Here is a 16,004-nt window from a genome sequence, read left to right as displayed (position 1 = left end):
TCAGATTGCGTCTAACTCAGTATCAGAGCTTCCCTGCCATCTTATGATAAATGAGAGCGTAGCAGATAAGACTATAATTCAAAAAGCACAAATGAATCTGGCTCAATTAAATTTTTGTAAGTCTTCAAGCTTAAAGCCAGGTGAATGTCCACAAGCCAAATGCCTAAGCTGCTCTCACCTCATGTAACCTGTGGTTAATTAGCAATCTATGTGACTAGTTTAACTAAATTTTTCCTATGTTTGTAAAGGAGAGTGGTGGGAGAGTAGTATTAAACATATTTCACAATAAATATGGCTAGCATTAAATATAAGCTGATTTTTAAATGACAAGTGTAGACAGCATTCAGAGGAGTTTTATCAGTGATATTCCTTCTCTCTTGACTCCACTTGCCTGTCTGACAACATTTCAAAGGAGCAGTTCACAGATGTTTATTGAATAACTTTAACACAGCCTGTTTATGCCAAGATGCAAAGCATTTTTAGTGAGAAGACTCTGGCCTTTAACTGTTTGTACATTGTTTCTCCACATATCTGCCAAATTATCTACCCTAATTACTTCATTTTGGGTGTCTTAGATGCAGAATTAGGCCCAGAGAGAACATATAAGTGGAACAAAGTTTTAAAAAAAAAAAAAAAAAAAAAAAAAAGAAAGCACATCTGACATCACTACACAAATATCCTTAACTCATTCACTGACTTCTGGCAGCCTCTATCCTGTCACCCACATGTATAACTAAGGCTTGAATCACCACTGAGAGAAGCTAATGACATCATTCCCAGGACCACAATGGCTTTCAAACTCAACTGTTCTGTGGATCTGTCTAATTCTGATGCAGTTCTCATCCTACTCCATATAAACTAACTCCACTACAAGCTTATTATGTTAATTTTCTTTTTTTTAATGTCAATGACATGTCCTGTTCATCAGCTTCTTCTTCTAGATACATTTTTAACCTCAGTTCCCTCTAGCCTGTCCATCAGAATTATCGAGATACCTGGAACCATGGAATGGTACAGCCATGGAGCTACTTTCCCCTTGTGTGGTACAGCCTTGGTGTGAATCTCTTCCTCGTGACTTTTTTCATTAAGATGGGCAATTTTTGCAGCACAGTCCAGATACAAGTCAAAGGTCAAAGGCTGGGGTTTTTTTTCCCTATTCAAGCGTATGTGTATGTCTAATATTTATTTTCTACTTCAGCTGTTTCTGACAAGATAGGGGTAACTGGTATCTTGAATTAACCATGTCAAACCTAGGAATGCTACAAAATGGCATGAAGTTTCATGCAGCTCATGTCTTATTAATCTTCAAAGCCCTACTCTGAAAAAGTTATCTTTACAATCTTTAAGTGCATCTGGTATTTCTATCTGAGCTTGTTCAGCTCAAATTCATGCACTTAAAGGTTACACATGTGAGGGGAGCACACCTTTCCAGGAAACAGCCAGTAGCCTGAATTTGTCTGAAAACCTTTTAAAACTATCCAGCAAATTCAAGTCATTCCTCCTTCCTCCTTCAGTGTCCTCACACCTCCCAGAACTGTCTCAACACATGCATGAAAAACAGGAAAGGGAAAATCATAAAAGCTCACCCCTACATTTCATCTGAATAAAATCCAGCTGGTGAATTGACTGCAGTAAAGGTTCACTATCCAGAGTCAAGTCAAACTCAGCAGACACTTTTGGCTCCAAGGCTCCTTTGACCCACTGTTCCTGAGATACCTGAACTCGCTTGATTAAAGCATCTGAAATCTGAAAGAGAGTATCAGGTTTATAATAAAATGGCAGATGCACACATTAAAACTGACAGAATGCCTGTGAGATACAGCACAAAGGAAACAGGATTAAGACAGCAAAACACATGAGATGGGATCTGTTCGTTTTGGGGTGAGGTCCATTTATGTTGCATCCTTTCATCTTGTCTTTTCAAAATAAATCTTATATTAGGCTAGGAAAGTAAAACCTGCATTTAATAAGCCCGTTAAGATTATGTTGTGTGTCATGCCTTTGAATGCCACATATAATTCTATACTCTGTTCTCTGATCTGCATGGTCTACTTTTGCTCTCCTGTTTAAAAAGAAGTTGCACAAAGAGAGGCTTAAATGTTTGAGTCTCTCCATTCAGCAGAGATGATTAAGTGGATGAAAGCTAAAGGATTAAAAAAAATTCAAATGGTAAGGAAGGTGTATATTACTTACACTGAGAGTGATAAATTGTCAGATAGATTTTCACATATATGATGGATTTTCTACCATTACATCAAAACTGAACTTAATTTTTAAAAATTTTCCCTAGCTCAGCCCACAGACAATCAGACCAAAAGTCAAACTAAAATGATCACAACAGACACTTCAGGAAGTTAAATCCTGGCTCTGTGGGAATCAATGAACTCAACTGTCCTTGAGTTCAGTGAAGCTGCCATTTGGATATCTGGAGTCCCTGACAGTGAACTTCCTGTAAGTCACAGGGAGTAGATTTTTTTTTTTTTTTTTTCTGGTTATAACAGAGAGTTTTCCTTTGCTGCAGGAATTTTTCCTCATTACTTTTACTGAGGGCACTCATGTCTGAGCCTCTGCATCAACAGCTCCTAATCAGTCTGTGCAGTAGGTGGAGGAGCATCCCACAGCCTCCTGCAACCTTGGAGTCATTTATTGGGATGCTGGATCCCTTGGCCATGTCTCAATATCCTGGCTGCAGAAGTAGTTGCTCAAAGTAATGCAGTGCCTGTGTGTCTGCTGGCTGTCTTGAAAGCATCATTAGATTAACCAGGAGACAATAAAAGCAAAAATGGTTTTGGTTTTTTTTATAAAGGAGGCTGCAAAAACTGAAGCCACAGAAGTTACAGGGAAAGTAAGCTGAAAAGAAAGTAAAGCATGTATCTAGATAGCATGTAGGTAAGACCTAAAGGTTTTGTTTGTCCTGTAGTGTCCAACCAACAACCTGTTAAAATCTGTGCAACCTTGAGATTAATCTACACCACATATTCCCCTCTCTTGCTTGAGACCAGACATGACAGTAACAATCAGTCTGGAGTGTTAATAGGTTTAGGTTGGCTAATTCTCATCATGTATTTTAGGGATGCTCTGACAAACCCCTGAGACTTATGCATTCATGTGTGCAGGTCATTTTGTTTGATGTACCTTTCTTTTTAGGCAATAAATAAGGCAACAAAACTACTAGGGCAAAATAAAATTATTAATAAACATGTAAGAATAAATTAAGTAAAATAATTTATGGGGAAAAAACACTGTTATGTTTTGTCTCATCAAGAGATATTTTCACTGTTTGCATCTAAGAAACAATATCCTGCAAATTAAGGCAATTATTGGCTAGGCCATATTTTGCAAAGAAAAGGTACCTGGAGCTGTCATAGGTCTTGATGCAACAATCTCAGTAAAGCAAACCCTTCAGACTAGATTTCCTTACAGCGAAGGTGCTGAAAGGACTCTTACACGGGAAAGCAAAGGGGAGAAGCACAAGGGGGAGAAATACTACTCTGCTGAGTCACTGACCTCTCCAAATTAATCAGTGAGTTCTGTTGGGTTTCTCAGATAAGAATAAAATAATATCCTGCAAAAAGCTATCATTAGCTGCATAGCATCTTTTTCTCAGTCCAGAAGGAAGGGCTGGCAAGAGGAAAGACATCAGGAGTTAGGGGAGTTGTGTGACCACTAACACTTCACCTCAGACAGGGTGCCGCTGTTAAAGCCATCTCTTTGCTGGGACACTCATGTAGTCACCAGGCTCTCTGAGTTTTTAGACAGTACTTACAGGAGTTAAGGTGAACTGCCTTGGAGGTGGAAGGGACTAAAACAAAGCCACACATTTTTAGACTTAGCTTTAATGTATTTTGTTTGTTTTTTTCTTTCCCAGAACATTAGGAAGAAAAATACCTGTAAAAACCCAGAGGGATCATTTTCTTTGATAACTTCTAGGCAGTATTCCATAAGCCCTGTTGACTGGTGTAGCTTCAGTGTACAGTGATTTATCTGGTCCCAAACAATCTGGAAAACAAACATCAGTACAGTTCTATGACTGCCTCAGCTTGCAGTCAATTGTATAAAATTATTTCAGTAGAGACGGGGAATGGCAGAGTGTGTTAAATCTATGCTTAATTTAGCTGCCATATGGCTATTGCCATATCTCCATCAGCTTCACTCACTTGCTTTGTACTGTAAATAGCGATAATTAGCTTGGCAAAATGTTGTGCACAGGGAATCTCATTTTTTAGAGCAGATTAATTTCTCAAAGATTAGTCTTGCTTGGGGCAGAGAGGGCACAGAACATGTCTCTGCATTTTCAGTGTTCACATTTCCAGTCACACTTTCACTAACATCTGAGCTTTTAAAAAGTCCTTCACTTCAGAGGCAAACTGCTGAAGTGGTTTCTCGCAGATAATACCCTAACATTCTCTTCACAATTTATCATTGAACCTTCTCTGCTTAAGAACACATTGCTGGAATTAAGAAATAAAATAGCTGCATTCCATTTTTGCAGATTTTGGCCTTGATTCTGCTGCCACATGGCTGTGGACTAGGTCTAGTAGCACTGTGTTCTGTAGGACGATTTGTGACAGACATAAACTGCAGAGTTTGCTGTCCTGTTAGCAGTACGTCCTGAGTGCTGGTTCTTGTTAAGCAAGCTGAATGCTGATCTCAGGTGGATTTTGTTAACTGATATGTTAGATAATCCATTTCAGTTTTTCCTTCTTAGATACTTTTAACGTGAATGGCACCGTAGTACCTCAAAATCACATAAAGATCTGCATTTTCAGAAATGTGTCTATTTAAATATTTCTTGACTGCTACTTCATTCAACCACTTTAGATTTCTTCTTGCCATCTCCTTTTACTGCATTTCTTTAACATATTTTGAGTAGCTCATGTATTTCTGGAGGTGGCTTACCTGAATTTAAAGATTCGAGGAGATACCAAAATTACAACTGTTTCCATGGCCATAAGGTGCCAAAATCCAAACCACACACAGGTTTCACTGATAAGCACCTCTCAAGAGATAGCCCCAAACCATCAGATAAATAAAGATTGATGGCCTGAATCAACAAACTGCTGAAGTATATCCATCACTTAATGTGCGTAGGCACAGTTCCATTAAACTGCTGAACTGGAACCTGCCAAAGGAACTTTGGAATTTGGTCAGTAGGAGATTTCATGGTGTAAAGGGTTGGGGAACTTGACAAACCACACCAGGTATCTATCAGCAGCTGTGCTGAGCTGATGAGAGGAGTGCTCACCTTCAGCTTGTGCTCACGTTCCTTGGTGACCTTTGTGAGCAGTTTTGCCTTTTGCCGTGTTAATGCGTCAACCAAGGCATCGCACTGAGCCACAAGACAGGCTTCGTAATCCAACCCGTTCTCCTACAACAAGGACACAGTCATACCCATCAAAGAATGCACAGTTTGCACCTTAAGCTACTGCTCATACCTGCTTTTCTGTTCAGAAAAGATTACCTTTCAAGACCCTCCGCATTTTTGTTGCCTTTCTGATTTCGTTACAGCTGTACCAGTAATAGCTGCATACTGCAAAATGAAACAGTAACATGCCATGCCACAAATGGTCTTACTCAAAACCATGATTTACTGACACTTTCCTGATGACAGATGTAGTACAACATAATGTAAATGCTAAATGTAACGTACACACTGCATACATACATAAGAGGATTCTACTCCAATCTGTTTCAATTATCCCACTGTAGCAACTTTGAAATCACTGGCTCTGTACCACAGCAATTAGAACAGAATTATAGACCAGAATCTGGTCTACTGGCTTATTACAAGGAAATTAATGAGGTACAAAGCCCTAAGGTTTGCTTTGAGTACTTTTTTTAAAATAGCTAGCACTTGGCAGTGGAGCTATGTACTTGATTAGCTTTTAAAAAGAGAGACAACTTTCTACTCACATTATGGTAAAATTCTTTGCTAGGCAGAAACCAGCATGAGGTATACAACACTAAGCCTTTAGTAGGTTCTGGGAACAATTTAGCATTACATAAATCCCTGGAACTGCTTCTATAGTACCCATTCAAAGGAAGACTCTCCCTCACCTCCTCTGCTCATGAGACTAGAAGGAGAAAACTTTCAAGCTCCTCTTCCAATGAGATGTTTATGTGTGCTATCAGCTTTCCTCCCAAATATCCCAATTTAAAAAAGAAAAAAAAATCATTAAATGTGAGAAGACTTTAAACATGTACTGAAGGAGAAGCACTTCTTTGCTAAGACATTGTAGTCCCCTAACTCATTACTATCTCTTAGCTCGTTTGCTTTTCTCTTATTTTCTACTCATTTGCTTTGTCTTCTTTGAGTTCAAAATTTTCAGCACTGTCCTCCCTTCCCTCACTGTGACCCATGCATCCCATTCTCCAGCTGATGGATGCAGGGTCAGTGTTCCCTGAGAAGCCCCCACTGCAGTCCTAGACCTGCTGGCGAGATGTGGGCAGGGGTTTATCTGAGGGTGGGGAGACACCAAATGGCTCAGCTGCTGCTCACAGGTTTGTCTTGGACTCTTCCTGTTTGCATCTCTCCTTCCTCGGCTTGTATCACACCCAGCTCCCCCTTAAGCCCATTTGCATCCTGTCACTGCTGAAATGCTGGTTTGTGCACAGAGCCTGAATCAGTCCGGTGGCTGTAATGCATCATTTCTCTCCTCATTTTCTGCTCACACATCAAATGGGTGTTTGGCGATATGCCTCCTTCAAGTGAGAAAGTATGAAATTGTTACAGCAGATGGGAAAATGGGAAAATCAGATCATGACAGCAACAAGGAGAAGCAAGGAAGCAACAGGAGCAGTGGGGAACAGGCAGTATCTGAAAAGAAAAGACCAAGAGATATAAAAGTGACCTCAGAGAAGAGAAAGGCAGGAAAAAAGAGGGGCAAACATCAGATCTGCAAAGCAAGGAAAAGAAAAATAGATTACTAATTTGCAAACTGCCCCAGGTAAGATGAAAGCATGGTTCCTGGTAGCCCTGGCAAACTCAGAGAGGAGATAAAGAGTGTGAATGGCTGCCTGGTCTGCAGCACATTGAGACTGGATAATAAGATCTGCATATTGCTGGCTCCTTTGTGAAAAAGTATTACTAAAATACATTTTTGCTGAGGGGTAAATGTCCATATGCGAGTGCAGCAACCGTCATAAGACTTCTGTAAATAACCTGCTCTGAGATATGTGTGTCTGGCAATAAACCTATGCACAAAGGCTACATCTGTTCCCTCACAAAGTAACAGTACAAGAATTGTGTTTTGTCCAAATGTCAAAAGGCACAGACTGGCTCATGACACATCTAAACCCTTTCCCCTCAAAGAGTGTGGCTGTACCAAAGCTGACTACCAGGAGCATTCCCTGGTATGTGCTATCATCAAAGGCAGCTTGAACATCGCATGAGAGGAATGCAATTTGTCATGGGAGAAAACCATTCCAGGAAGCTCCTTAGGGGTTCAAGTGTGTGGGTGATCATCTTGGAGCCGTGCCCCAGCCTTGTTTTCCTTAGGAATACAATATGCAGCTGATTAGTCCTGCCATTTTGGTTTACTGAACTTGATGTTTCACTCAGGCTCAGGATGAACACATGAGGGTCAGATTCAGATTTGTGCCCAGACTTTGGCTAAATGTTAGAGGTTACTGCTGGATGTAATTTCCTCTTCTGAGCTCTCCTCTAGCTTTTTAAGCAATGAGCAGCATCAAATAAATGGCTTGGTCTTTTGATCCAACTGTAGCAGCTCCCTTATGCAGAGCAATTTGGCAGTGATTTTATTGAAACACATTAAAGGATTTTACAGCATAGTCATAAATAGTCATAATAGGCCACTTCTAGGTTTCAGAAGGGAAAAATACATTTGTAATGGAGCTAGATGACTCAAGAAAGATTGGTGATAGACTATTGTTTTGGATGGATTATCCCATCCTAAAATAGCTGTTCATACCTACAGGAAGAAATGCTCTGTAGAGGTGCCTGTCTATTCTCCTTGGACAGTGAAAGAAGTCTAAATGAGTGGACTACATAACTATGTGAGCTGCATAACTGTTAAATGGGTGAGTCAGCTGAGAAAAACATCACACTCTAGCCAAAATACAGCACATTACACATGCCAGTCAGCAGCTTTGCACTGGTTTCTTTCAGTTAAATGTCCTTTAATTTTACCAGTTTCTCATTTTGGTGTATTCCCTTCCTCATGTGGCTGTGGGAGACTGTGAGGATGCATTGTTAGGCTGCCCTGGGATAACCCAAGAGCTTGGGCATCTCTTGTAGTACGAATTCATCCTCTGGGGTTTTAAGTGGAATGCTTTAATGAATAAATAATAACCTTTTTGAATTTCTGCTTTGGTTTTCTGTTACTAACAAGCACAGGACTTGTTGATGAATGATGAGCAAGCAGCAGAGTGGACTACTGAAGAGCAGGTGATGCATATCCCATTGCTGTTGAGCATTGCTGCAGCAGAAAACAAGTGTCCCCTCCTGGACACTGTGCAGCTCAGACTAGAGGGGCACATTTCCAGGTACATTCCGCAGGGTGAGAAGGACATTGAGGATCATCTGAGCTCCAGCACTGATGAGTCTAAATTTGATTGAAATTAAGGCTTGTTTCATTTTGGGTTTGTGCCCTCAATTACTGCACACACTATGAGCTCTTTTTCTGACTATTAAATCTGGACAATTACAGGCATGAAGATAACTTACGCTCCAATAAATGACACATTGATTTAGCAGTAGTTACTTTTTTTTTTTTTTTTTGTAGGATATTCCTGTATTTTTGAGTATGTGTAGGACTTTCTTAGAAGCACTCTAATAGGCAGGCTGACTGGATTTTTTTCAGAAATTAGTGCATTTTTAGGAAATGAAAGATGAAAAGCTAGCAGTAAATTTTGAATGTGTTAAAATGAGAATTTATCCTAAATGCCAAATTCAAGCAATTGCAGTCAGGGAGGAGCCTAGAAGCATGACTAATGGATTCAAGATTCAATCAAACACTAATCAACACAGCTCAGATGTCCAGTATTGAGTATCAGCTTTTTGCAACAAACAGCAAACAATCTAGAAGCTAAGAGGGCCTTGTGGGCATTCTTTGATGAATAATTTTACCTAGCAAATCCATTAAAGGAAGGTCAGATGATTCCAGGAAAGATGAGAATAGCATAGGTGACAAAGTCATCAAATAAATTATTCACTCAGTTCTATTGATTACTGTATTATCAAAACAAATTATATGCTACAGTTACCTGGATCTGCTGCAATAAATTTTTCAGCTGAACCAAAAATTCTTTAGCTTCCTTTGCTTTGTCTGAAACACCATTTAAAGCCTGAGACAGCTGTGCCTGCAAGGGAGAAAAAAGGAAGAGAAAAAAGAAAAAGTTAGTGATAAATGCAAGTGTTTTTCTTAGTAATCCTTGGATTTAATGATTAATAATGTGCCAAAAGGCTTACATGTATTCCTAATTCCACAAAGTGTTTGCGCTAGAAAAGAATAGTTAAGATATTTACTGTAATCAGATTTAATGAGGGTGAAATATGCATTGGAGGGGCAGTCAAGTATTGTGTCTGCACGTTCCACTTTATTGCAGCAACTTGGTAAGTCAAACCCCTTCTTATAAAACAGCTACCCACATGCATAAGGAGGTAGTAGTCTTACACTTACACAGTAGCATCTGTCATGCTGAAAAATCCCCAAGTGCTTTCCGAAATGACACTTCTTTTTAATCCAAGTCTGAAATCTTTATAAATGTGGTAGATCCTACTAAACCTGAGATATACTAGGACTTTAAAGACAAATCTGCCTTCTCAGACTTCATAGTAATGTCCCTTTGGGGCTCCAGTTTTCCATACTCCAACTCAACAAATGGGTGAATGTTTCTTCAAAAGCTGGAAAAAAACCTTCCTCTAACTTTTGACCGGTAAGGCACATAGAATATGTCTTTTTTTAAGTCCACCCTCTAGGCCTGAACTTCCCTTTCCTCAGCTAACACCTGAGATCTTTAAGCTGAACCACAGGCTTATCAATGAACTTTGAGGACAGGAAGGGAAGAGTGGTTTTGCCCCTGGCAGACCCAGTGATGCATTTTGGGGTCCCAATGCCCTGAGCTGGAGGACTATGACTGTGAGAATGATTAACTCCCAGTCAACCCCAAATTTGTGCAGGATTTGCTACTCCAGATAGATCCCTGTAAGTCTAGAAGTCCCAATAGGATTCACTAAGTGTACTCAAAGAACTGTCTGATGTCATTGTGAGGTTCTGCACCTGGGATGGAGCAACCCTGAATGTATGCAAGACTGGGGAACAAGAGGCTGGAAAGTGGCCCCTTGAAAGCACATTAGTGCTAAAATCTAAATGAGAATATGCTTTACAAAATTCATTTGCAACAAATGTAAAGGGAAGACACATTATTGTGCCTATTTCTCAATATTTAAATCTTTGCTATTTTCCTACACAAACCCTTGTTAATGCACAAAAACCTGAAATGATGAAGTTTGATATTAACACTACAGGAGGCCACAGAAGCAAACTCCAGGTCCATGAAAAAATCTCTGTTTTCTGTGAGATCAGACAATCAAGAGTTAAGGTCAGCTCTGCACAGGCTGATCATGTTTGCCAAAGTTTGAAGCCTACCTTTTTTGATCACACTTTCTGTTCCACTCACAGGGCACATCTGAGCCTTTGATTTGTCAAGATGACACAGAACAAGGTTAAAGCAGCACACAACAAAGCAGCTGGGTTGTAAGCAAGAAAAAAATAGGTGGCAGAAGCATTATATTCTCTGTCATTGACTGTCCTGACCAAATTGTCCCAGGGAGGCAAGGGTTCCTTTCTTTCAAATCAAAACCAATGGTTGGTCCCGACAAAAGTAAAGCTTCCACTTTCCCAACATCTGCCCCAGCTCTCAAATAATCTCAAAGAGCATTTCACCAGATCAGAAGAGACAAAACCAGTATGTGGGCATCACAGCAGCTGTAGAAAACCGCCACAGATGAATTGTAAGCAGCATATATACCAATGGCAATCAGCACAGTCACTCCTGGCTCCTGGCACCTGGCACACTGCCATAACAGAGCTGCAACGGAAACTCAGCCATGTCACTGTCTGAAGGGCTCATAAGCAAATTGATCTGTTCATTAAAACCTGTGGTTGCATTAACTCAACTGCAGCATGAAGCTGAATAGAAGATCAGCTTTCCATTTGTGAAACCCACTTAGAGATAATAGCTTTGTTTTTCCAAGCATTTGTAAAAGATACCTTGCAAATCAGAGGAATTTAGGAACTTCTCGTTAAAATCAAGTGGAGCTATAGTCATATAGTCATATCTAAGCCCTCAGTAAACCAACCAAGACATAAAAAATGCCCTGTACACCCAGAGCAATCTTTCATACCGCAGAAATATTTATTGTAAGCCAAACTGAGATGTAACAAGATCCATTGACTGGGACAGTTAATAACTCCTGACAAACTGAATTCCACCTGGTGTTATCCTTACTTTAATACTTGGTCTTGCAACCAATAATCTGAGGGCTGGAGATTGATACTAAGTTTCTATTTCCACCAATTACAGGAACACAGGAATCACAAGGGTAAGTAATTGAACCCAGATGGCAGGGAAGACCTCTGATTTCAGATAATGGCCATGTCCTTTTTCAACCAAAGTTCATGCTCATTTAGCTTGCCTTCCCTCCATCTCTCTTTAGCAGCAGATTAACTATTGATTACATAAGCTTGTCCTGGTGTTGATTTCTCACAAAGCCCACATGTTTTTGGAAACACAAATCTTTCAGTCAGGAAATAAAAGCAGGCATGTAGACTCCTATACTTGCCTGCCTGCCTACCCTTCACAGACCTATACAGCTGTGGGTGTTTTCTGCATTTTGGTATGTATGTATAGTTAAGCCTTTAGAATGGGCAGAGCTGAAATGTGTCCCCCATCATTCCTCATATTCGCAGGTCAGAAGACCTACCTAGATGTGATTACAGTACCACTATACTTGCTAAGAAGACATTAAAGGATTAAATTTCAGCAGAAGACTAAGAGTTTTTGTTAATAACCTTGAACTGTCGGTCCAGATGCACTTTTTAGGCAAGTGAATATAATGAAGTCCAGCTAAACCAGGGGATTTTCATAGATTTGTACCATTGAAGCCTCGTTGTTATTTTACACCAATTTTACTTTGTCTGTAGGACAAGTTACACACAGCAGTGCAATGGGGAACCTGTACCACTAACAGGGGCCAACCAGTCCAGTACAACTTTGGTATCAGCAGTACAGCTGAGGGTGAGTGCACATTTCTTTGCATGGCCTGCAGCACTGCCTGAACAAGGTTATACACTCTGTAATTTGCCACTAGGTCACTGTAATAAGACCCAGACAAAGGAGGAGCCAAACAAAGGGCTAACACAAGGAAGGCTTCTTGGTCTAAGAACAAACCTTTCAGCTGCCTCTGCCATCTATGCCTGGAGCATCTGGAGAGAACACATAAGCCTTAAATAATGTTTGGCATACCAGTCAATGTAAGTAATTTATGGTTTGGCCAAAGTAACTGCAGGTAATAAACTTGTAGAAATCGCTGTATCAGAGAACAATTTCTAAGCAGAAGTATCTAATTCCAAAACAATTTATCTGATGGATGTGAGATGATGATTTAAGCTGCCTGGCTATACAGTTCCATTATATTTATTTTGTGCCAAGCACATTTTTCTGGAAAATATAATATTCACAAGAGCATAATTTCAGAGTCCCCAAATTACATAATTTCAAGGGTTTCTTTTCACTAGAATTTTGACATTGATTGAATATGCAAATCAAGAGAAAAATCATGTTCTGTGATACCTCAGTCACAGAAAAAAATGCAGTAAAAATACAAACCAACATTTTTTTTTCCATATTTGACAGTAAGAAAGAGAGAAAATAACTGATTCTGAACTTTGATTACACTGGACTTGTCATGTTCCAAAAGACATCAGTTTTAACTCAAGGTAGACCACAGTACATCACAAGCTGCTCTCTCATGCTCTCCCAAACATCAGTCACATTTGAACTGTGAACTCAGACCCTGCTCATCAGAACATTTCTGCTTAGAAATGGATTCTGACACTGGGATATGAACAGCAGCTGCAAATGTTTAATCTGCTGCTTCTGGGCCAAGAGAACTTCTCTGTACAAACACTCATCATGTTAGGGATGGCTGAGCTGCTGGTAGAACATTTAAACTGAAACACCTCCAGAAGAAGTTTGTCTTTCTTCTTGGATGGATAAACAATGCAGATCAGCCCAAGGGGCATCTTCTTTGGATCTTAAAATAGAAAGCAATTTTTTTGTCTTGCCAAATACTTGAGCTTATCTTGTGCTCAGCCACTCCATGGGTGATGACACCAGTCTTGATTTTGACCTTTCCTGCAGTGTCTGAAAGGATCCCTCTGTGCTTTCTTTACTGCTAACTGCAAGCAGAGAGTAAAAAGAAGGGAATCCTGCAGCCAGCAGAGTTGGTCAAGTGCTCTTTGCACAGCTGTGGGAGAAGTCCTTTAACCCCAGTATAGCAGGAAGCTCCAAAGGATTGTCCTCAGCTCTCAGGTATTGAAGTCCCCTCTCTAAGTTCATATGTATGAACTAATCATATTTCCAGGGTCCATCATTCTCAGCAAGAAAGAACTAACTTCATACATATCTTTAACTTCTAAGGCCACATCTTGCTCTTTATTCACATGGTTGTAAAGCCTTATTTTTAGCAAGGAAAGCATGACCAAGTGACCCACTCAACTCCTGTGTAGCCAAGCAAATGGGTCTGACCTGTTCACAGAGGAATCCAGGGAAGGGTAGGGAGCATCACTTGCAGGGAAGCATGAATCAGACAGTGGCAATACGTGAATCAGAAAAACCTTTACTTGTCCCTAGTCCCCATCTACAATTCCTCATTTATCTTTGCATCATGAAAGTCCCTCCAGCCATTACTCCTGGCTTTTTTGGGAACCGAGTGGGAGGAGACCTCTTTAAGGCCCAGGAGAACACCCAATGTCCATGAACATCTGTACCACGCTTTCTTGTCTAAAACATTTGGGTGGCTGTGGGCCACTCTCCCTCATTGACATACAGTTGTGGCAGCTTGCAAAGGGTCCTGGATGAAAGGGAGGTGGTGAAAAGAAAGAACAGCCACCCTGTCTCCTCACAGGTAGCTGCTGCCACTGTGAGAGCATGGGAAGGCAATGCACAGTATGGCCAAGGACCCTGTGGAAGGCAAACAAGTTGGTGAGATGGACTTGCTAATTCCAGCTATCTGCCTGAGACCTGGTGGAACCTCACTGGTCGAGGTGACGCCAACATGAGAGGGAGTCTGGGTTTTCCAACCCTGAGCAGAGGCAGCGGGGTCAGCGGAAGTCAGGAAGGGCCAAAAACCTATGAGCACCATTCTGAAGGGAGAAAAGTCTGAGAGGATGATGGACACGAAGGATCTCATGTCCCACAAACTGCACCCGCTGTTGCGGGAACTGGGATGAACAAAACGCATTGCTGAGCATCACCCCAGCTTCGGGCATCACCCCAGCTCACAGCCGGCTGTCGGGACTCACCTTGTGCTGCTTCCACATGGCTCCCAGGGCCTTTACGTCGTGCTTACTGTGCTTGCCCTCCTCCAAGCACTGGTAGCAGACGGGGCTGCGGCAGCTCACGCAGTACATGCTGTAGTTCTCCAGGTCGTGCTCAGCGCACGTCGGCAGCTTGCGGCCGCCGCCCGCCCCCTTCCCGCCGCCGCCGTCCCCGCCGCCGCCGGGGGCGCCCCGGTGTGCGGGCGGCGGGGCCAGGCGGTGCTTGGCCAAGGGCCCGCGGGCCGGGTGGCAGCGGAGCTGGCATGCGGCGCAGTACAGCACCTCGCACTGCTCGCACAGCACGGCGGCCGGCTCGGGAGGGCTGCGGTCGCACAGCTGGCACTTGGCGGCGGCGGCGGCGGCGGCGGCGGCGTGGCCCTGCTGGTAGCGCTGTACGATGGCCTCCAGCAGCCGGTTGCGCTGGAAGCCGCGGAGCCCGCGCTGGTCCAGGGACGCGCTCCGGTGGCACTGCGGGCAGGTGAGGGAGGAGCTGGCGGGGCCGGCGCCCCTCGGAGCCGCCGCCGCCCCCGGGGGCGCGGGCACCAGCGGCAGCACCCGCACGCCATTGGGGGACTTCAGGCTGGGGGTGTAGGAGCCGTAGCCGCTGTCGGTCTCGCTGTGCAGGCTCAGCTTGTCCGCGTAGTCCCCGCCGCCGCCGCCTGCCGCACTCTCCGAGTCCAGGCAGGCGGCGGAGCCCGCGGCCGCTCCCGGCCCCGCTCCCGGCGCGGCGGCGGGCGGCGCGGGGCCCCGAGAGTGGAGTAGGGGCGGCAGGTGCTGCTCGCTCTCCGGGGTCTGCACGGCGATGGTGCGGGCGCAGGGCAAGCAGACATTGTGCGAGCAGGGCAGGATGATGGGTTCCCGGAACAGCGAGCCGCACACCGGGCACTTCAGCTCCTCTTCCATGGCAGCGGCACGGCTTTGTGCGCGGGCTCCTCAGGCGGGCGGCGCGGGGCCGCCGCCGGCTGCCCCCATCTCCCGCGGCTCCCCCTCCGCCGCCTCCCTCCGCTCCGGGCGCCGGGGCGAGGCAGGGAGGGCTCCGGCCGCCGCTGCCGCCCCGCGCGATTCAGCACCCGCCGCGCAGAGACAGCTCCGCACGGCCGGGCAGCGCCGGCGCCGGGGGAGCCGCCCGGCGGCCGCGGGCTGCTCGGGGCAGGGAAAGGCTGCCCGCCGGCCGTGGCGCGGGCAGGGAGCGCGGTGGGACTGTTTTAACGTTGGTGGCATAGAGTAATAATATATGGGGAAGGGAGGCGGGGGGCGGAGGCAGGGCAGGAGTAGGAAGGGGCGGGAAGAGCCCTTTCCAGCAAATAAAGTGGTCGCTCTCTCTACGCCTGGGAAAGGCTAAAATGTTTTTTAAAGGATCTCTACACAGCGATATCTTCATATGTTTAAATAAAGCCATTGTTTGGGTAGCAGATTGAACGCAGGCGGGGTTTCGTTATC

General features: G+C 43.5%; 1 protein-coding gene across 12 annotated transcripts in view; it reads right to left on the bottom strand.

Annotated features, from left to right (window-relative positions):
- TRIM67 (tripartite motif containing 67) overlaps window positions 1–15,658 on the bottom strand; it is a 39,855-nt gene extending 24,197 nt beyond the window's left edge. For 6 of the 12 annotated variants that reach the window (XM_053974071.1, XM_053974069.1, XM_053974073.1 and 3 more), the window contains exons 1-6: window positions 15,334–15,658; window positions 14,550–15,231; window positions 9,226–9,321; window positions 5,246–5,368; window positions 3,889–3,999; window positions 1,593–1,746 (exon numbers count right to left, since the gene is read on the bottom strand). In XM_053974071.1, the coding sequence (XP_053830046.1) occupies window positions 1,593–1,746; window positions 3,889–3,999; window positions 5,246–5,368; window positions 9,226–9,321; window positions 14,550–15,231; window positions 15,334–15,467 (1,300 nt within the window). In that variant the 5' untranslated portion in view covers window positions 15,468–15,658. Of the gene's footprint in view, window positions 1–1,586; window positions 1,747–3,888; window positions 4,000–5,245; window positions 5,369–9,225; window positions 9,322–14,549 lie in introns of all 12 variants that reach the window. The other 6 variants (XM_053974075.1, XM_053974077.1, XM_053974072.1 and 3 more) reach the window with 5 other exon arrangements.
- Between the last annotated feature and the right edge of the window lie 346 nt (window positions 15,659–16,004).

The sequence above is a fragment of the Vidua macroura genome, chromosome 3, assembly GCF_024509145.1.
Source record: "Vidua macroura isolate BioBank_ID:100142 chromosome 3, ASM2450914v1, whole genome shotgun sequence".
NCBI classification, from domain to species: domain Eukaryota; kingdom Metazoa; phylum Chordata; class Aves; order Passeriformes; family Viduidae; genus Vidua; species Vidua macroura.
Note: the sequence above shows the minus strand (reverse complement) of the source record. Positions and strands in the feature narration are given on the sequence as shown.